Here is a 22914-nt window from a genome sequence, read left to right on the forward strand (position 1 = left end):
GGAGCAGCAACAGGCAGCTATGCAGGATAAACCCCATAACCTTTTAATGTGCTGTGCTGATGAGTCATCGTCATTCTTCTCACCTCCCTTTTAGAAAAGTATGTGTTAGTGTTAGGTTGTAATGTCAATTAACGATGTACCTAGTGATACAGGATTATTTTCTTCTTTAATGAAGTAGACCAAAATTGTTTAAAGCAAGCAATGAAACGAGAGAAATATGAGAGGCCAGAGAGGCCATGTTTTAATTAAATTGGATCTAAACACATGATGGTACGCAACATGCACCAGTCTGCTTAACAGTGTCTCCCATTTTAGGATTATATTGAAACAATTCATTCAAGAGTAAATTGCAGTCCCATTGTCATTGATGTAATTTAATTATGAGCATTTATAATGTTAATTTACAGTGAGAATCAACAGGGACAAAACAGTTTGGATTGACTGTAAATGCAATGCTCATTTTATTTACTGAAGTATCTCAAAATTATTTAGAGCTCAATGGACAACTGATTAATCATTTAGTCAATTGATAGCTGATTGATTCACTTTGAGATTTTGTGGAAATTTTTCATCTATTTTCTGACATTTTACATGCTGATTGATTAAGTTAAACTATTTAAGTGATTGATTGATAATGAAAATAATATGTAGTTACAGTCCTATTATTACTGTATTAGTATCGTATTATCTTGGTCATTATAATTATTGATTGTTTTGGAATTTGAGTGGTTACTAGCAAAACCATCTTCAAGGATAGGATTGGACAACAGTAATTTGGGGGAAAAAACAGAGGTTTAGACTTGTCACATACTTCTGGGAATCATGGAAGATGAAATTAAGGGAATACTCCTGGCTAGTAAATAAATACTGACTCAAAAACTGATTTATGAATCAGATTTGGTATGTATGGTATGTAAACATCACTTTAACACTGTTTTCAACTACCCACCTAGAAATCCCAAAAGAAACCTTTTTACAGCTGGATAATGCACACAGTGGCTGTGTTTTAATAGCAGTTGATTGGGGATGGAAATTTTACTTGTTTGTCAGAAAACTATCAAAATGTTAACTTGACAGTGTCTAAAACTAAAAGGTTGAAAAACAGATACATCAGAAATGTATAGATAGCAGTTTTACAGTTGATACAGGTAGTATTAAATGAATTGTTTTTTTCAGTGCTCTCAGATGGCACATTGTAGTGAAAAGAAAGTATAATCAGGACAGTGAGGCAGTGTGTAGCTATTTAATTATCTCAAGATGGCAGGAACGTGGACAAATTCCACTAATGATTAAATTGTCAACAAGCAGTTCTTCACGAAACTGTTGTAGCCCCATCTTTCTCACTTTGCCTTGTCATAGCGAAATCTGTTGCCTCTGCCTGACATAACCAAAATTATATTCATTATCAATTAATCTAGAGATTATTTTCTCAATCAATTGTTTTGTCTATAACATGTCAGAAAATAGTGAAAAAGTACCTGTTACAATTTCCAACGGCCAAAGGAAATGTGGATTCATATTGCTTGTTTTATTTGACCAACAGTCAAAACCCCAAAGATATTTAATTCCCTATCATATTTGACCAAAAAAAATCTGCCAATCTTGACATTTGAGTAGCTGGAACCAGATATCTTTTGGCATTATTACTTGAAAAATGACTAAATCGATTATCAAAATAGTTGCTGATTCATTTTTTGTCAATCAACTAATTGAATTGTTGCAGCTCGACTACCATCAGTGCTCTATTTTGACAGCATTTCTTTGCATATGAGAAGGAGAATTGTCTCATTCTCAAAAGAAAAAAAGAAAAACAATGTACCCTACCCTCTATGCTATTCACTGCACAGACTCATCATTCAAATGTGGTGTCATGATTTGCATTGTACCTCTAGTCTGTCTGTCCATACGTTGACCCTACTGATCCTTAAGACGCTGCTATTCCGAGTGCAGCTTCCCTTCAGCCATCAGTAGCTCCACTCTTTATTAGTCTCAATCCCTTGCACCCTCAGCCACCCTCCCCCATCCACCCACCCCCATTTGCCTGTCAGTAGCAGTTTCACGCAGTCACTCTCCCCTGGCCCCCAATTCTGCTCCACCTACTCTCTGCCAAACAGACACACACACACACACACACACACACACAAACACACACACACACACACACACAGCTCCAGTCTGCACAGCCACCCACACAGTCAGTCGGCATGAATAGAACTGAAAAACTGTCATGCATCATCAAATGTGCGAAGGCCCTTTTGAATGTATGACTGTGCCTTGAATGTGGAGGCATTTGAATGGGTGGCTGCAGAATGCTCTCTGTGCACATGGATGAATGGGTCTCAGGCCAACCAGACGTGTGATGTGTCAGGGAGATGACTCTATAACAGGACAGTAGTATACATGGGCACCTGTGAGTCTAAAGCTGATTCAAGATAGTTTCATAATGGAAATCTTACGAATGAAATGCTCTTGTCCTCTGTCTTTCCCTCCCCAGGTTTAAGTGGACAGCCTGCAGACATCGAGAAGCGGAAAACAGTCTTTGGGCAGAATTTGATACCGCCCAAAAAGCCCAAAACCTTCTTACAGTTAGTGTGGGAGGCGCTACAGGATGTCACACTGATTATCCTAGAAGTGGCAGCCATAGTTTCACTAGGCCTTTCTTTTTATAAACCTCCAGATGCCGAAAGAGAATGTAAGCAAAACACTACATTACAATCCTACTGTGCATTGTTCATTGTGCCTGAGTGATGGGATGATGTGATAAGCTGGGGTGACTTATGTGAAAGTTGTCAGTGAATACAAAAAGTATTAAGAGTTACCCCTGTCCCTCTGCAGACTGTGGAAGGGCTGCTGGTGGTGTGGATGATGAAAATGAGTCAGAAGCGGGCTGGATCGAGGGTGCCGCCATTCTTCTGTCAGTTATCTGTGTGGTGCTGGTGACTGCATTCAACGACTGGAGTAAAGAGAAGCAGTTTAGGGGCCTCCAGAGCCGCATTGAGCAGGAACAGAAATTTACTGTCGTCCGCGGAGGACAAGTTATCCAAATTCCTGTGGCTGAGATTGTGGTCGGTGACGTTGCACAAATAAAATATGGTAAGAAGAGATTGTCAACTATGTTATTCAAGTCATTTAATTAAATGTAAATGTTTCTTTGGTGGATAAAATATAAATCTATCAATTAAGAATGCTTATGATGAATATTATGTAATCCATGTTACATTAAAAAATAATTGCACAATTCAAATCTTTTTCACACTATAGTTCTTCCAAATTAAAAACGTGTTTTGTCTGTGTGTGTGTGTTTCAGGTGACCTTTTGCCTGCCGACGGAATCCTCATCCAAGGCAACGATCTGAAGATTGATGAGAGCTCACTCACAGGGGAGTCGGACCATGTCAAGAAAACACAAGAAAAAGATCCAATGCTGTTATCAGGTAATACGAAGCCTCGATTTTATTTTACTTCTCAAAAGTTCTCTCCTTGCTGGTTGTTACCAGAAGACAACGAATGAAGGTTGTGATTTTTGAAAGAGGGTTTGATTGAAAACATGACTTTGACTTGTTTTGCCAGACATCTTAACTTGGTATTAAGACGTGATCTTTAATGCTTGTAGACATCTGTAAAACTGACTGAAGATGATGTTTATTCTATTTAAATTAACGCAGCTCAAAGTCTGGCTTTATGTTAGTTCAGTCTTTATTAAAATAAAATGACAGATAACCCTTCTGCAATTTCATCATATCAAAATGCAATTCATTTTTTAAGACTTGGTCACATGCACATGGAGTTCAATGGGGAAACTGACCTTAATCTTACTTTAAAAAATGTATTCTAGTAATTAAAACAATATTGTCCATTAAGTGCCTTGATTTTTAAATTGATATTTGGTCTGCTATCTTCAGCTTCTTAGACGTCTTAGAAGAAAAACACCCTAAATAGACCTATGAGGGACTGAGGCACAGTGCCATCAGTGAGACCTTTTGACAAGTACTAGCTTGACACAAAGATGCTTTATTGAGGCCAGAAGATTTTACTTAAATCAGCTAAGAACAGGTAAAGCCACTAACTGAATTTTTAAGTTAATTTTTGATATTCACAAATGAGCCATTGCAGCTGCAGATTGAAAGTAATAGAACCCTAAGAATTTATCATTATTCAGTATTTAACTCCTGTTCTGGCTAATTTCCTTATGCTTTTAACAATATGTCTCTATGTGTATTGTGGTATTGGATTAGAAATTGAAAGTGAATTGGTGTCCCTATCCTACTGCTCAGTGTAATCAATTATCAGCCATCCAACACTCCCCAGATGTAATAGTTTCAATTTTGCTGTGTAGAGAGTCCATTTCATGTGCACAAAGCCTCTTCAACACTGTGTTTGTGCTGTCAGATAGCTTTGTCTTCACTGCTCCACTCAGTTCCCCAGAAGAAGTGTACTGGCACACCTCCAAGACAGAGGAGTGTACTCTCTGTGTATGTGTGTACACATTGCTCTACCACTGCTTTTTGATTTCCCTCAGCACAGGCTGTATCCCTTCTGCCATCACTCTCACGAATGAACAGAAAGCATCCTTTAGTTAACACAGAGAAGTGGAAAACTTATAAAAGTTCTCTCATGCCTCTTTTCAGTCTTTCTCTCTATCTGTTTTCTCTTCTGTTATTTGCTTTTTCTGAGTAAATCGACAAGATTTTCCCATGCCCTGGAAGGGATGGAGACCCAGAGATATTAAACTCTGGAGAAACCCTGTTGTAGCCTCGCAGATTTCCATTCATTCACCCAGACTGACAATTGGCTTTTGATTAAAGGCTGTTGATTAAAGGTTTGGAGGGTATTTGCATCAGTGACTGTGTTTCTTTCTCTTTTTACTTGCAAGTGCACCATTCCTTTTGTATTTATTGCCTCCATTTGAAAACCTGCATTTATTTTCTCCTTGTTTGTAGCTGAACATGCCACTTGAAAGCCTGGCTAAACCACCTTCTCAGTAAGCAAAGGAATCTAGCTCAACATTTAGTCTGAACCAAAATGAAAAAGTCAAAGCAACAAATAAGTTAGAAATGTATATTTGGTCAGGGTTAAAGCTAGTGCCAAAGTATAAACAGAAATATGGTATAAGCAATCTCAGCAACATATCACGTCTCATTTAGTCAGATAGTGTACATACCCTTTCCCTCCCTCCCTCCCTTATTGACTGACATTTAATTTTCCTCCTCTGTCCAAAGGCACCCATGTAATGGAAGGCTCAGGGAAAATGCTGGTCACTGCTGTGGGTGTCAACTCTCAAACTGGAATTATCTTCACTTTACTTGGGAGTGCCGAGGATGATGACGAAGATGAAGAGGAAAAGAAAAAGGAAAAGGAGGAGAAGAAGAAACAGAGAAAAAGTTAGTATGCTCACTGCTTATTTCCCTTCCTATTTCTGTTGGTATTGATCAGTGTATGCAGCAGGTGGACGTGTTTGTGCGGACATTTCCATTTTCTACCACCAGTTTTGCATCTCACAGAAAGATTCCATCATCTTCCATTGAGACTATTTTTATAATATTGAAAGCAGTGAGTGCTGAGCTGGTGCAGAAAAGTGTAGTTGACTTGGTAGTTGCATGCCTCTCTAAGAGCTCAGCAGCAGATTCAAGGTCCAGGGTTGAGCTGCAGGAGGTTTTGCAGTTTCTTATGGATAGGCCTGCAGCTAACAATTCCTCTCATTATGGATTTATCTGCCAAATATTTTCTCAATTAATCCGTCTATAAAATGTCAGAAAATGTGAAAAATGCCCTTAATAGTTTGCCACACCCCAAGTTGACATCTTCAAATGTCTTGTATTGTCTGACCAACAGTCCAAGAGATATTCAGTTTACTATCACAGAAGACAAAGAAAACCATCATCAAATGTTTGAGATTTTAGCTTTAAAAATGACTAAAGCAATTCTTCGATAATCAAAATAGTTGCTGGTTAACGTTCTGTTGACTAAGCGATTAATCGACTTATTGTTGCAGCTCTACTTATGGACATAGTTCTTTTAGCTTTGACATTCGAAACACTAAGAATGGTTGGACTAACGCTTAATAAAATATAGAATAAAGAGAACCTTTTGTATGTCATAAAATCACAGCAGTGGTGTATTGCTTTGCAAGAATTTCAGGATTTTCTTTCCTTTTTTAAATGAAAGAGAAGTGACATAATTATATACATACATAATATTTTACAATAGTGGTTAATAGTACAGTTGCTGTATAATGCCCATCATTTTATTTTACTTACTACTACTGACTCCATGGTGTATTTCTCCACAGACAAGAAGCAGGATGGTTCTGTGGAAAATCGTAAGAAAGGTAAGTTGCTTACCTACATGCACATACATACTCTCTCACACACAGCCATATATAATTGCCTTACAGCTTAGCGCCTACCTTTTATGGATTAGCATTTAGCTTTATCAGTGTCTCCCTCTCCATTTAACAGCACTGGATGTAGGTTAAAGCCTCAATTTGTTAATAATTGCCTGCAGTGGTTGGCAAGTAATGAGGAGTTGCATATTTTTGCATGACCCCATGTCAGTGTATACTTAGTACTGGCTGTTCTTGCCTATCCATTGTACTGTCTGGCCCTCCCTTCTGTCTCTATCTCCTCTTTTCTCGTCCTTCCCTGGCTCATTGCGCTTTGAGCAGCAGGTGCTACTGAATCCAGTTATAGCGATTAGTGGTGAGGAGATTAAAGCCGTGCAACAATTCTGGGGCCAGAACATCTGCTTTCCCACCCATCTCTCTCTTTCTGACTCTCCCTCAGGCTCCCACAATTTGATTTCTATTGATGTCCCAGTCTGAACTATTCAGAGTCAAACTGTAAGACTTGCACTGGTGCAGTTTCAGACTGACAACAGTGATAATGAAGCTTTTTAGTGGTAACTCAGCCAGCTAGCTGGGCTTGTAGTCCTGCTGGGACACTATGATCAGTAGTGCTTGGGTCTGTGACCACAACCCTGGCGCTAGCCCCTGGTGCACAGATTCCCTCTGCCTGCCAGGAATCAACAGTAATCCTTTAGACTGAGATTACACAGGCCATGTAAGTGCAGTACAAGCCGCAGTCCACAGCAGCTGCAGTAGCCTAGTGTTAATGCCCCTCCTCTTCCTCCTCTTCCTGCTACATACATTCACACACAATACCATGTTACTGTCCATACCATAGTAAATAGAGCTTTTAGCATTGACAAATTGGACATGGGCTGCCTATGCTTAGACACTCAAAATAGTGTATGGTAATAATATCCAAAAAAATGACAGTAAGTGAGAGATGGAAAAGATTTGTCAGTTGTCCTGTAGCAGCAGAAGTAGTAGCAGCAGTGCCCGGCAAATGATTTTATTGTGGTGAGTGACACGACAGAGACCAGCCCCCGCTGGCCTGCCGGCTGGCTCTCCTCCCTCCTTTGCCATTAGAGGCTTTGCGTCTCCAAGGTTACCTGGTTAGATGTGGGTTTGAGATTCCCGTCAGTTCTGCATGCGAGGGAGGGGGGTCCAGAGGGATGTTGAGGAAAAGATGAAAGAGATTTATGGGAATTTAACTGGCAACAACTGCTGTGGCTGCTGTCGAAGGAGGAGGTGATTCCTCACAGATACCAATGCTACTAGCTAGTTAACCTGTTCTTTGAATCTCTAGGTGGGAGCATGGTAATTACATTTCCAAATCTTTCAGCTAATTACTGTGCAGTCAGATCACTGCAAACATAATTACAGTGACATTTCCCAAGTTCCATGGATGAAAGGGATGTCAAAAAAGCATGCTTAAATTTTGAGCAATGTGACATCTCATCTTTTGGAAGTCACTTTTCATTTAATCTGTTATCTTGAAATATAGTGCTCTGTTGTCTTATACTTGAAATATTTCTATAAAACAGTATTTTTGTCATGCTGTTCTGAAGCAACTTGCTGTGACTTCAGATCAGATAACCAAATGTCAAGATAAAATCTATTCTAAACTTGTTGATCTATTTGTTCTTAACACAATCATACCAGGGAATATAGAAAATGAAAATATTAAAGGTGAAAATACTTAAATAAAATACAGTTCATTTGTTATTTGACCAAATACAGTTTATCCATTCACTAGTGTAACAACAAAGTAAATATTTCAGATTTTGCAAATGTGCAAATCTAAATAGGCTTCATTGAGTGCCTGATTGAAGAATGCAGCTCTTGTGTGTTATTTGGGTTATGCTGCTAGACTGGTTTGATCAGAAATCCTTTTCATTTCAGAAACATGCTCTGGAATCTGTTAAAATATGAAGACAATGAACACAATGTTGCTTTGTATACAAATCAAATTGTGTACTTTAAATTTGTGTGCGTCACTTGATACCACAAAAATGTAATGGCCAATACTCACGTGAAACTGTCAGGTCATTTCATTTAACAACTTTTTCTTATTCTTTGCTGCAGCTAAAGCACAGGATGGTGCTGCAATGGAAATGCAGCCTCTGAACAGTGATGAGGGAGGAGAAGCAGAGGAGAAGAAGAAAACCAGCCTGCCTAAGAAAGAGAAGTCTGTTCTCCAGGGCAAACTGACCAAATTAGCTGTACAGATTGGCAAAGCAGGTGAGTCAGACAAAAACACGTTATTCTGGCATAGCTGAATGCTGTAGATTGTAAAACATACAAATTTGTATGTGCATTCATTCACTGTCATTTTAATGTCTACATCTCCAACATTCTATAATGTTTTCTATTCAGAATTACTTCTGTTATAACTAACATGTTGGTAAACCCTCTTTCTCATTATCTCATTCCCCTCAGGACTGGTTATGTCGGCCATCACTGTTATTATCCTGGTGGTGCTGTTTGTAGTAGACACCTTCTGGATCCAGAATCTGCCCTGGATCAAGGACTGCACACCCATTTACATCCAATTCTTTGTGAAATTCTTCATCATTGGTGTCACTGTTCTGGTGGTGGCTGTTCCCGAAGGCCTTCCACTCGCTGTAACAATCTCCCTGGCATACTCCGTTAAGGTAAAGTCTCCTAGCCAAGTGACCTGTGTCCAGTGCTGACCAGCTTACACTTTAGCCTATTAAAACTAGCAGGCCAGGCTGTTAAGACAAGGAGACTTGGATAACTGATACCCTAAAGCCAAGCTATGATCCTCTGTGCTGAACTTGTTAGCTAACAGAGGGGTTTATCCAATCAAGGAGCTATTAATTTCAATATTGTAGCCTTTACACATATTTCTTTGGCCTAAATTTCTGATTGGCCACTCTGAATTTAGTTGTTCATGTTTAGTTGTTGATCATTTGCTATTTTGTTTTATCCTCCTACAGAAAATGATGAAAGACAACAATCTGGTGCGTCACTTGGATGCCTGTGAGACTATGGGCAACGCTACCGCTATCTGCTCGGACAAGACTGGTACACTCACCATGAACCGCATGACTGTGGTGCAAGCCTTCATCGCTGAAAAGCACTACAAGAAGGTCCCCGAACCAGAGAACATCCCCTCCTCCATTTTAGACATCCTGATTCTGGGCATCGCAGTCAATTGCGCCTACACTACTAAGATCATGGTAGGCATGAGGAAAGCAAAATAGTTCTAAAATACACTATGTATCACCGTGAATCTTGCCTTACTTGCTGTCTTCCCACCTTTGCCTTCAGCCTCCAGAGAAAGAAGGGGGCCTGCCACGGCAGGTGGGTAACAAGACCGAATGTGCCTTGCTTGGCTTTTCTAATGACCTGAAACGTGACTACCAGGCTATTCGCAACGAGATCCCTGAAGAGAAACTGTACAAAGTCTACACCTTCAACTCAGTCCGCAAGTCTATGAGCACTGTGTTGAAGATGGCTGATGGCAGCTACCGTATGTTCAGCAAAGGGGCCTCAGAAATTCTCCTAAAAAAGTAAGAAAACGGTTTTCATCTTTGGTGTTCACTTTGCATGTTTTATGTTTTTTTTATATATAGGATTGTATGGTTTATCTTTATATCTGTGTTTCTCTTGGAATTTTATACTGAAGAGATATGCACTGATGTATGAAGTGCGATCACTTCTGTCCACATAAATTATTCTACTGAATGAAAGGTTATTCCGTAGATTTTTTGCTTGTTCCAGCTGGCCCGACTTTGCAGTAAATGATAAGTGTAATGGCTTAAGCAGCTAAGAAGTTCAAGTGCATCCCACCCAAGCCCCTTACTTTGCGACTTAAAAACAGGCGCTGAGAAAATGAGCCGGTAACAACTCTGTAAGCCTCTTAACCAAGCAGGCTTCTTTTTAACCCACAGAGGGCTTAGTGTGATTTCTTACAACTGCAGCTCACCATTGAAACGCTTTGTCTTCTCCTCTGCCCTTAACCCTTTATCTCATCTAAATTATTTTCTCCATTTCTAATTCTGTACCTATCTCCTCCTTCATCCACATTTCTCAGCTACATCTCTCTTAATGTCTTATTTCCTCTGTATAATCTTTTCTACACTTATATGTTAATATATCCCCTATTCACCTCCCAGGTGCTGTAAAATCCTGACAGCAAATGGTGAGTCCAAGGTGTTTCGCCCTCGGGACAGAGATGACATGGTTAAGAAAGTGATTGAGCCCATGGCCTCAGAGGGCCTGAGGACCATCTGCCTAGGATACAGAGATTTCCCTGCCTCTGAGGGTGAGCCTGACTGGGACAATGAAAATGATATCCTCAGTGGACTGACCTGTGTCTGCGTGGTGGGCATTGAAGACCCCGTGAGACCCGAGGTTGGTGGCTACACATGCAAGGATGCACATCAGCATTAGGGTTACATCAAAGTTGTTGTTTTAATTGAAACAGGTAGAGAGAACTTAATTTCATAGACAAAATTGCTTGTGGGTTCAATGAAAGTGTGTGAATATCACTAATAAATTTCACAGATTTAACAAAACTGTTCATATGGTGTCCAGGAGACGACATCCAGCACTAAAGATAAATCCCATGGTGGGATTTTTTAGCTTTTTAGCTAGATTTTTTAGCTGCACAATTTGCAAAGTAAAGCTGCGCTGTCCTACTGGATGTTGGGCCTGTGCTGTGACTTTATCAGCTCCATGTGTTGTGCTAGCATCCGCTGCCCCAGGGCAGGTTATGCTCCAAAAGTAGTAGTTTGTACGATGGGTTGTTCGACCATGTCTGAAGGCAAAAGTGTTTATACCTGATCCAAAGAGCCACACTCGAAGGGGGGGTGAAAAGCCAGCCATCATAGAGCGGAGGGATACGCAATATCATTTATATATACGGTTAACAGGGCACATTTTCAGTCTCACCAAGAAGACATGCATAGTGTTGCACTCGGTGACAGAAATACCGTAGTTGTGTCAAGAATGACAAAAGAGAGCTAGAGAGAGAAGTTCAAACCTTCGTTCCCTTCTCACCTCCACATAGCTGGTCAATCACAGCATGAATTGGGTGTCATTGTCTGTTTCGGAACGGGTGCGGGTGGAGGGGGTATTCAACCATCCGACAAGCACTTCTGAAGCACACTGGCAGCTTAATGGGGTAGCTTGCTCCACTGGACTTTTGGGCACCAAGGCTTTCTCAGTAAAGCAAGAAAATTGAATGCCTGGAGATGCTGCATCAGCCATTTTTATAACATGAGGAGTGGCTCCACTTCGGTGCAAGCGACATCAAATACTGAACCAGTACAGGAGCTATGATATTGAGGCTTTTGAATGAGTGGTTCCACAGTGACACAACTAAATGAGTGGGCAGGTAGCACACTCAACTTGTTTGCTGGAAACAACTTCCTGTGGTTTGGACGGGGCTTGATAAGAGCAGGGAGACTTCACTATACAGTCTCTATATAAATCTAAACCTGAAAAAAAGCCTAACTGTGTAAAGCTGAGTTTGATGTTATGACCACTTCACAAAACAGGGAATTTAATTTTGAAATCCCCAGTGAAATGCAAAAATAGCTTGCATTTCCTCATTCATTGTGTTTCCGCTTTCCTTCAGGTCCCAGACGCCATCAGGAAATGCCAGCGTGCTGGCATCACGGTGCGGATGGTGACTGGGGACAACATCAACACAGCTCGAGCCATTGCCACCAAGTGTGGCATCCTACAGCCTGGAGATGACTTCATCTGCCTGGAGGGCAAAGAGTTCAACCGAAGGATACGCAATGAAAAAGGAGAGGTGGGCTACAGCAAAATACTGTACCTCAGAGACTGTTGAAAATGTACTGTTGGGATTCTATTAGGGTTTTGTGTCATGTTTCTAGATTGAACAAGAACGCATTGACAAGATCTGGCCCAAACTACGAGTACTGGCTCGTTCTTCCCCCACAGACAAACACACCTTAGTGAAAGGTAATTCTGTTTTTGTGGTTTGACTAAAATGGACGAAGAATTTACGAAGTTATTGTTAGTTTTATTGTTTTAGGCTTCAAGGTTTCAACTTAAAATATTCATGTTTTAATTTTCTAGGTATTATTGACAGCACAGTGATGGAACAGAGACAAGTAGTTGCAGTGACAGGAGATGGTACCAATGATGGTCCTGCTTTGAAGAAAGCTGATGTTGGCTTTGCTATGGTGAGTTTTCTCTGTGTTCACTATCTTTTAATTAGAATAGAGGTCTAGTCAAAAAAGACAAAATGGGTAATTTTATACATAGAAAGCATTTTTTGCTAACTGTGCCATAACATTTAATTTTCAGTGATACTGGTTAAGAATGTTGTGATCAGATGCAGACATATTCTTGATCATCATCTCTTTTATCTCCAGGGTATTGCCGGCACAGATGTAGCCAAGGAGGCATCTGACATCATCCTGACTGACGACAATTTTTCCAGCATCGTCAAAGCCGTCATGTGGGGACGCAACGTCTACGACAGCATCTCCAAGTTCCTCCAATTTCAGCTCACTGTCAATGTGGTGGCTGTCATTGTAGCATTTACAGGAGCCTGCATCACACAGGTTAGCGCCAAAAGAGTCTGTTTCATGTTGAAACGTGGTTTAAACTGTTAAATGTTTTGTTCACTAGTTCACACTTTGACTGACAGAAAAACAGCAACAGATTGAAATAACTAAAGCTTTATCACAAATCGGTGAAGTAATCAGTTTACCATATCCTTGTGAAGATCCAGCAATAGAATCTGAGGGGAAACACAGGGTCTAATATTATTTTGAAAATTTGTTTCTAAAGAGGCCTTTTAATTGATTTTCCTCATGCATTAGAAATTATAATCAATTAAAGCAATATAAGCAATGAAATTCGTTAATCATGTTTTTATTTCTGCAGCCTAATGCAGTGATTTCTTCTTTTATATCTCTACCAAAATGTTGCAGATCTATCTTAAATATTCAATATATTTCTGAGACCAAAGTTGTCTTGATTTCCAGACATCCTGTCCTGTAAACATAACTCCTAATTTTTTTTGACACCATTCGCACATGTGAACAGAAACCAAATGTCATTTCACTCTTATGAAGTCTTAGACCTCATGTCAAAACCATAGACTGTATAAAACATGGACACAGTGTCCGTGACGTAACCCATAGTTGTCATAAAGGGGGAAATTAGCTATAGAGACCAAAACTGTTTTTTGTATCAGGCTGTATACATGTTTATTTCTGCTCTAAAGTTGGGCATTTTAACATTGACTCGCTTTTGTAGCCAGCCTCAAGCGGCCATTTGATGAACTGCAGTTTTTGGCACTTCGTGTTGGCTTCATTTTTCAGCCACTTGGTCAAAACACACACTCCTCAATGCTCATACTTCCACAGCTTATCTAAATGTGCCGTCAGTTATGTTGCAAACCACAAAATAATTTGTTTTTCCACATGCAATTTGGTTCATATCAGTTGAAATATCTCAAATAGATGCTCTGAATTCCCATGATGTTTGAGATATTACAGTATGTGTGACAGTGACAATGATCTTTCCCCCTCTTCTCCCATCTATTTTGGTGCCTCTCTCTCTATCTACCGCCAGGACTCTCCACTGAAAGCAGTACAGATGTTATGGGTCAACCTCATCATGGACACCTTTGCTTCACTAGCCCTGGCCACAGAGCCCCCCACAGAAGCCCTGCTGCTAAGGAAGCCATATGGCCGCAACAAGCCTCTCATCTCCCGCACCATGATGAAGAACATCCTGGGCCAGGGCGTGTACCAGCTAATCATCATCTTTACTCTGCTCTTTGCCGGTAAGAAACGATGTGTAGTTCTTCATGTACACAGAGCCAGTGGACTGTGTGTTTCTTGGATAAATAGATTCATTTATTTTAACACATTCTCTCTGACTGCTCCTGTAGGAGAGAAAGTGTTTGACATTGACAACGGCAGAAATACGCCGCTCCATGCCCCTCCCTCTGAACACTACACCATTGTCTTCAATACCTTTGTGATGATGCAGCTTTTCAACGAGATCAATGCCCGCAAGATCCATGGTGAAAGGAATGTCTTTGAAGGCATCTTCAACAACCTTATCTTCTGTAGTATTGTCTTTGGCACCTTTATTATCCAGGTAAAGTAGACTGAAGACTACTGTGGCTAACTTGTTGGGGTTTTGTGAATGTGCTTGGTGACTCATACATGAAAAAAGATTATCAGTCCCTTGAGACTTGCAACCTACAAATGTTAAATCTAAAGGTTTGCTCTCATAAGTTCTGCCTCTCTTCCTGCTCCTCTAGATCGTCATAGTGCAGTTCGGAGGGAAGCCGTTCAGCTGCGTGGCTCTGACTGTCGACCAGTGGCTGTGGTGCACTTTCTTAGGCTTTGGCTCTCTACTATGGGGACAGGTATGATGGGACTATACAGCTGAGCTTCAAGTTCAGTTGGCCAGATACAAAAACTATGGTGTGACACTGCCCCCCTGTGTTGGAGTTGGCTTAGTGGGCATCTAATGGAGGCAAAGAGGTGTAACAGTACAGTATGTTCCACTGCTGTGAAGAGATGGGTAAACTCCCAAACTCAAAATTAATATTAAATCAATTTTGAACAAATCATACGGTGTAGTTATACTGCATAGTACATAGCTTTAGACAAACTTAAATTTTTATGTACCCACCTGAATTTGTTTGTCACACTGTCAAAGACCTTTTACATTGATGAAATCTATATACATTATTTTTATCAATGCTTTTATTTAATTTTGAACAATTTAAAAATGTTTCACTCTGTATAATCATCTACTTTTAGAATTGACTAATGTGAAGTATATTATTTGAGTTTGTTTGCCATATTGTAGTTAAAATAATTGTCTGTTTGTAATTGTTGACAGTGAGAGATTGAGGGGTTGAGATTCCTCACCACTGTTGCTGACAATGGCAGAGAGTCATAATGAATGTTTGATGTAATTCTAGTTTGCTTGTACTGCCCACACTCCTCCCACAGAGCAGTGCACATATGTCATTATCCACTCTCGTCAATTCAAAAAGAACAATGTCGCCAACGTTTTCTGACAAGACACAAATAAACAGGGCTGCGCTGAGCGCATGTAAGTACTAACAGCTGACAGTGGTAGAACTGAAAAGGCATGAAGGACCAAGATTATTGGTTCCAAAGGAAGGTCACCATTAAACAAGGTGCTGGCCTTAAGCTGGTCTCTGAGTTGTTGCTGCCCTCTGCTTTCAAATAGGATGGGGTGTATGCAGAACATTTATTTTCCATAGGTTATTAATAAAGTGTAACTTAACTTTACTGTGTGCAATAAGCAAGTTAAGGTCAGCCATTGTGATTTAAATATTTATTTATTTAGCATTGTTATGTACTTAATCTACTTCTCGGCAGCAGTTGCTGGGGTCATTTTTAAATATGATGATGTATTTTTGTGTTCAATTAATGTGCTGATCATTTTCTCAATTAACAGAATCATCGTTTTGTCTATAAAATGTCAAAAAAAAGTCTATTCTAATTTCCCAGAGGCTAAGGTGGCAGCTTCATATTGCTTGTTGTATCTGACTATTTCTCCAAAACCCAAATATATTCAGTTTACAATCACTTGTGACACAGAAAAGCAGCAGATCCTCACATTTGAGAAGCTGAAATCAGAATGTTTGGCATTTTTGCTTGAAAGAGCAAAAGATTATAACAGCACTGACTTATGACCATTATCATAAGTCAGTGCTGCTCATGTAAATCCTGATCTCTTCCAGGTGATCTCCTCGATACCCACCAGCCGCTTAAAATTCTTGAAAACAGCCGGCCACGGCACCCAGAAAGAGGAGATCCCAGACGAGGAGCTGGACGAGCTGGACGAGATGGAAGAGATAGATCATGCTGAACGGGAGCTTCGCCGAGGCCAGATCCTCTGGTTCAGAGGCCTCAATCGCATCCAGACTCAGGTAATAATCTACAGACCGTCCCCTGTACCACCGAACACCGCACCCACCACCAAGGGAATCAAAAGCCATAAACCCTTTAACTCTCTATTGCTCTTCCAGCTTAAAATCTATGTTTTGTTCTTTCTCTCGGCATTCTTAAAGAATGGCTTATGCCCTAAAAACAAAAGCCTTCCCTCTAATTTTTCTGCTCTGCTTGTGAGCTAAAGCGGGTTCCTATGCCTATTTCTGACTCGGCCTGAATCTTATCTGCTAAAACACGACTAGTTTGAAGGTACTGATGAGAAGCAATTGGATTGGATGGAAAGCACACTAGAACAGCTGAATGTTCAAAGAGTATTGGCATGGCTATAGCTGGAAGTATGGAAGGATTCTGCATAGAAAAGAGTGAAAGTGAGATCAGATTGTGAGAGCTCCCTCCGATCAGTGCCTTTAAACCCAACCGTCCTCTCTCTCTCTTAACTATAATGCCTGAATCAAATTTCCAAGTGACATTTTTTCTATGGTTACTGGTGCCTTTTCTTTATTTTTTCTCTTTTCTCTCTCCTCTGGCTGTGTTGTGTTTTATTTCCTCTGGGCTTTCTCCTGTCACGCTGTCTGATTCTTTGCAGATGGATGTAGTGAGTGCGTTCCAGAGTGGAACTTCCTTTCAGGGGGCTCTAAGGCGGCAGGCCTCCAACTCCAGCCAACAACAGCACGATGTAACCAATGTTTCTAGCCCTACACATGTAGCCTTTTCTACTACTACCACTGCTGCCACTGCCGCCAACACCGCTTCTGCCACTGTGGGGTGTGAGTGCGTGTTCTCCTCTAGTGCATGAGACTTTTATTTCTTCTGTTCTTCTAACATCTTCCTCCTCCACTCTTCTTCTCACCTAACGTTGACACTTTTACTCTCTCATGCTTCTCCTAATGTGCCCCCCTGTTTTCTTCCAAAAAAAAAAAAGACACCAAAAATACCACATCTTCCATATTGCTTTGATAACACTGCTGTATATATGTGTACCCTGTAAGCAGGTCGCTGCTAGTGTCAAGGTGTTTTCTCTGTGTCATCATGTTTTCTGTTCTGCTTCTGCTTTGGTCTCAGAAATGGAAAGATTTTACTGTTATCTTGGGGGGTATTTTCTATTTGACAAAAATTACATTCTGGATTGACAGTCACCAGGTTTGTCTGCAGCTGCTCTGTACCCCTGTAGCACCCATGGGTCTGTGTCGCAGCTCTCAGCACTAGTCCCTAGTCGGGTAAATGTTTTGAGTATACGCCCATGATCACGGTCTAAAACAATAGAGACAAACCATGACATGGACCCCTGTGAGAAAATCTACCGAGTGTCAGTGGATGTCTTGTCAGTCAGTGGTGAAATAATGACCTTTTCTTCTCCAGCTGTGGCTGTTTCTGGGACTTTGCTGTGAAAAAGAGGGTATGTTAAAAGGGGGTGGAGGGTGGCAGAGGGGGGAGAGCACCCTATAGTGGATAAGCAGCTGCAGTTGATAATGACACAGTTTGTTAGTGTGTTTGCATGCAAGGCTGTGCATAGTTTTGAAAGGTCTGGCAGCCTTTTACATCATGCCAGTCGTGGAAGATCACTACGTCGAGAGCGGATACGGATCATTTGATGGTGGTATTTCCAAAGACCTACCTCTTGACCGTGCCCTTAAAAGAACTGTGTGGCTCTTGACGATGACTCTTTTTCTCTTTCAGATCTTCCCAGGCAGAGACCGTCTGACCGGCAGTGGATTTGAAATGTCTAACAGATGTCACGAAAAAAGCTTAATGGAATAAATGACTGTGCTCTTGAATGTAAACATGTGGGACTTTCCCCAGACACATTAACAGCAGATCCAATGTTTTTCCCTGGCACGTTGAAACATTATGCAATGCTGCAGTAATGTTTAGGTCTCTGTCTCAGGTGGGACTCCTTTAAATCTCTTGGACATGCCAGCGGGTGCTTCCCTTCTAAACTCTGAACTTTTCCTTTCAGGTGCTCTGGAAAATAATTTTTTTTTTTTTATGTGTATATTTGTTTGTTGGCAGAATGTGTCCATCTGGCAATGTGTTGCCAAAATGACCCAAAAAAGAATGAATACCACTGACCCCCCACATATTCTTCTTTAGATTCTGTGAAATGTGTCATGGGCTATACTCAAAGGTTTACTACCATTGAACACAAGGTAGCGCCGCGCTCTGCATGGGTTCAAAGTCTCTGGTCTCGTTTGTGAGTTTTTTCTCTTTGTGCTGTTTTTGACATGTATACCAGCTTGTAGATATGCTTGGCTGCCGCAGCTTTTTTGTTTTTCCTCCACAAACATAAGCTATAACTGACCACCCCTTTCTGTCTTTCTTTCTCTTTTTCTTTCTGATTGTCTTCTCTCTCTCTGCCTGTTTCTCTCCTTTCTCTTTCTTTCTCTGTCTCTTTCTCTTTCTTCTCCTGTCTCTTTCTGTCTTGCCCTTCTCTCTCCTCACTCTTTCCAAAGCATGTCCAACAACAGTACACTCCTTTTTTTCTCTTTGGATGTGTTCTTGTCTAAAGAACAGCATTCCTCTTATATCTTGGTTTCCTTTTTTGCATTTTGATTAATCAGACACAGGCCTCTACCAAGTGTTTTGTGAAATACTACTACTGTACTCACAAAAAAAATATACACTGCATTGGGTTTGACACTGGTTTGTACCCTTCCTGAGGCTGATTCTTGAATTTACTACATGAGTTTTAAGAATAGTTTTTCTACAAGCACAGAGTGAAGTGTCAGGTTTGTCTCCACCGAATGCAACTAAGGCTTTCGATCTCTCAAACACTTTTATTTTAAACAACACTGCGATCTGAACTGGTTCTTTGCAGGCTTGCAGTCCAGTCTGTCACACACTACTGCAACCTGAAGTCTTTTATGCCCCCCCATCAAATAGGCTTTTAATTCAGTGACATGTCTACATTTCAGGACAGGACAGAGGTTCACTTAGAGAAACAGAAGTGACACACAGAGACAGAAGTGAAATGTGAATTTAACTGAAGAATATTGGCTGTTCCTGTTGACACTTTGAAGCTAGTGTGAACTTTTACAACTCAGCATAACTGCACACCTGCACGTGTCTCTGAGAGTTTCCCCCCTCACACTCAGTTTTTGTCCCTGAAACTCACCTATTATTGACCCAATAAAACCTGCGCCCTCGGTTTTTATCTGTGGTGTTATTCAGGTGTTAAAATACAAAACACACATGTATCATTACTGAATGTGACTAAATGTCTGCCTTTCCCGCTCCCTGTCCCTTCTCCGTCCCTCCAGATCCGGGTGGTGAATGCATTCCGCAGCTCCATCTCCCTCTATGAGGGGCTGGAGAAGCCCGAGTCGCGAACATCAATCCACAACTTCATGACCCACCCCGAATTTCGGATAGAGGACTCTGAGCCCCATATTCCCCTCATAGACGACACCGACGCAGAAGACGACGCTCCCACCAAGCGCAACTCAGCCAGTCCCCGCAACGCCACGCCCACGCCGCCCTCACCCACGCTTGCCACTGTCGCCCCCACCACGCCGGTCTCTCCCTCCCCAAACCAGAACAATAACGCTGTGGAGAGCAGTAACCATCTCCTCCCAGAGGGCCCCAAATCAGGAACCCCCTCGGCCCCAGGGAGCCCCCTACACAGCCTGGAGACCTCCCTTTGATCTGACCCCGCTCCACACGTCACCACCACTTTTCTGCCCACCACCAAGGAGCTCAACTCAGACAAAACGAACGAACACTTGGAGAGGAGAGACGGAGGGCTAGAAGGAGAGCGGAGTCTTGTGAGAGCTTGGCTTGGGCTGGACTAAAAGAACAGCAAACATTCAGAGGAATGTACGGCTTGGTGTGGATGCTTTGGTCTTTTATTTTTGGTTCTTATTAATACCCCACTGCAACACAAGGACTCTGTCTCAACCCCTCCCTCCTTGGTAACTTTTGTTTTTCTCGGTAAACAAGGGGTGATTATAAACTCAGATTGAAAGTGACCTGTTTTTATTATTCTATTGTTGTTGTTATTATTATTATTATTATTATTATTATTATTATTATTATTATTATTTTAATTGAGAAGGGGAGGTGGTCCTCCTGGCTTGAAGATTGTCTGTAAGAATTATGAAAGAACCTTTAGCTTCTCTTTTATCTGAATGGTGTTGTATATTTATCACTTTGGCCCTTGCTCATTCAAAACTTACTTCTGCTCCATTGGCTGTTAATATTTTGAGTTATTTATGTTTTTGGAAAAAGCAGGTCTGTTTACAAAGTTTGTAGATACTTTTTTTCTGTTTGTAGGCAAAAGAGCTTCCTGATGTATGATGCAGAAAACTGGGACAGAATAAAAAATGAATGAGAGGATTATTTCAGATACTGCTGTATTTTCAGGAAAAAAGGGTGTTTCTATTGAAACTTAACTATTTTTGCCTGCAAGTTTTATTTGTTATATATTTGTAGATAAATGTAGAACCTTCTAGCCAAACCAATAAACACTAAGGCTTGTATAGAAAAGAGGTCCATGGGGCGAGGTGTTTTCACAGGAGATGGGACGGGAAAGACTATTAAGGCCTCTGTCCATTAACGTTGCTATAAATATTTACTTCTTCCATTTCTTCGATAGTTTTCATGTGCACAAAACCTTCTGGAGTTCTGGATTCTCTTTTCATTCATTATGTTGTGTTCAAGGATTTCCACATGTTGAAAGGTTAACTCATTAAAGGGAGTTAAGAATTTTTCTGGGCCCGTATTTAGCAAGCATCTCAGGATGACACCTAGAATCATGCTGTAAGTTGGACTAGGAAACAAAGTCTTACCTCGGAGTTGTGACATGAGGTCCTTTTTTATGAAGTCACTTTTCAGCAGGAAGTTGAAGTTCTCCTTTTAGACTTTTGTGGTTTTACAACACTTTGGACCGTAAAATTAAAATGTCTTTTTGTAGTAGTTATTAGTTACATTCAAAAGAGGCTGATTCAGATTATATGATGCGGGAAAAAGAAAATAGCTTCCCTCGTGGGTGTATGACAAGCTAATTTATGCACGTTAAGGCTAAAAATTTGTTTTTGCCAAAACTCATAAAAGCACTATAATGACTTACAGTTAAAAAGCTTGTTTGTTTTTGTTTTTTTACGACCACTTGAGTTCAAACCAGCGCTGTGTTGTGAGCTATTCAGCCAGTGCACCTATTTATTGTTCAATAAGACGTTCATATAGACTAAACGTGAATGTGCCTTGGCTACAATAACAATTTAGACGATGCTTTGTCCCATCATTTGCCACCTGCAGGTAACTGTTACTCCTACAGCTAAAAGTAGGACCAAATAAGCCTCATTCTGAGCCAGTTATGACTGAGTTTCTCTCTCTGGGTGCTTGATAAATATGGACCCTGGTCGTCATTTGTTTAAAAAAAAAAAACAACAAAAAAAAAACAGTTTTTAAATTGGTGCATTTAATTTCTATTTTTGTTTTTCTCAGCAAAGCGTTAGCCCCCTGCCAATGTACAATATTGTAATTTGTTTACTCAGGCATAGAAAAAGTATTTAATTTAAAAGGAATCTATAAATAAAGAACCTTTTAACTTCAGACTTTGTGTATTTAGATAGTAAAACATTGTCTTGGTCAAAAAAAGCAAGTGAATTATTTTCATATTTCATTCAATCTTTAAGATCACGCCTTAGGAAAAACTTTATTTTACTCCTCCGAGTTCTGGTTTGTTGACATTTTAAAAATCAAAAACAAAAAGGCTTATTTTTTTCTTCGACCCTGCCCATAAGACTCCTTTCAGCATGAATAAATGTTGCTGCATTTGATTTGTTTGTAAAATATTTTTGACACCTGATGTACTGGAAACGCTAAAGAATTGGACATGTGCATTTTTCAAGAATAAAGACTAGGCATACACTGGTATCTATCTGCACAGGGTACTTTATTTCATAGCGTTCCTTGGGGGAAAAAGAATTTTGATACAAATCATAATAAAAATGTACCTTTGTATTTTTATGACGATACTGATGATACCTTTCATCATACTAAATCAATTTTGGATGATTTGACACCAATCACGTTATATGGCGATGGTTTTGGCCACTAAAATGTGTGTTGTTCTGGCATAATAATCTCAGGGTGCAAATGGTGTGAAAGAGAACAGGCCTCTTATAGTTTGTATATTACCACACTTAATTCAACGTTTGGGACGGTGCTTGTCAACCACACAGGATGACTCGGGCAGCAGGCTGCAGATTCTACCTGCAGCCTTCTGGCCGTCTTCACCTGAAGGGCTGTGGACAGGGGAAGAGGACAGTGGAGATGTTAAATCACAATGTTCTCTGAGGAAATAGTTTGTTTTCCTTGTTTTACAGATGAAAAAAATAGCAGCTAGGATTGCATACAAAGTGAGAAATTGAAAAGACAAGCGGAATCCATATGAGGAGTTTGTTCTGTAGCTTCTTCCTGTAATGGGAATGAATGTTTTTTCCATCTGTTTTATGGATTATTATTTTTTTATCTTTTAACATTTGGAAATAAAAGTACTTCATGTCTGTTTATCTTGAACATTTTAAATTGATATCGTGATTGGATTTACATTTGAAACTTGTCGAGTAATGTGTATGGTTTTTAAAAATAAAAAATGTATTTAGCCTAA

General features: G+C 40.3%; 1 protein-coding gene across 5 annotated transcripts in view; it reads left to right on the forward strand.

The window, feature by feature from the left end:
- The window catches only part of atp2b1a (ATPase plasma membrane Ca2+ transporting 1a), a 41099-nt gene extending 18185 nt beyond the window's left edge, over positions 1-22914 (forward strand). The window contains exons 3-22 of one of the 5 annotated variants that reach the window (XM_044185798.1): positions 2495-2692; positions 2836-3093; positions 3308-3433; positions 5219-5380; positions 6289-6327; positions 8428-8583; positions 8782-8996; positions 9303-9545; positions 9637-9878; positions 10485-10722; positions 11951-12130; positions 12216-12303; positions 12421-12527; positions 12720-12911; positions 13930-14143; positions 14252-14463; positions 14630-14737; positions 16094-16282; positions 16891-16980; positions 19562-22914. In XM_044185798.1, coding sequence (XP_044041733.1) covers positions 2495-2692; positions 2836-3093; positions 3308-3433; positions 5219-5380; positions 6289-6327; positions 8428-8583; positions 8782-8996; positions 9303-9545; positions 9637-9878; positions 10485-10722; positions 11951-12130; positions 12216-12303; positions 12421-12527; positions 12720-12911; positions 13930-14143; positions 14252-14463; positions 14630-14737; positions 16094-16282; positions 16891-16980; positions 19562-19945 — 3641 coding nt within the window. In that variant the 3' untranslated portion in view covers positions 19946-22914. Of the gene's footprint in view, positions 1-2494; positions 2693-2835; positions 3094-3307; positions 3434-5218; positions 5381-6288; positions 6328-8427; positions 8584-8781; positions 8997-9302; positions 9546-9636; positions 9879-10484; positions 10723-11950; positions 12131-12215; positions 12304-12420; positions 12528-12719; positions 12912-13929; positions 14144-14251; positions 14464-14629; positions 14738-16093; positions 16283-16890; positions 17072-18395; positions 18452-19561 lie in introns of those variants that run through there. The other 4 variants (XM_044185800.1, XM_044185803.1, XM_044185801.1 and 1 more) reach the window with 4 other exon arrangements.

This window comes from Siniperca chuatsi, linkage group LG23 (genome assembly GCF_020085105.1).
Source record: "Siniperca chuatsi isolate FFG_IHB_CAS linkage group LG23, ASM2008510v1, whole genome shotgun sequence".
Taxonomy (NCBI): Eukaryota; Metazoa; Chordata; class Actinopteri; order Centrarchiformes; family Sinipercidae; genus Siniperca; species Siniperca chuatsi.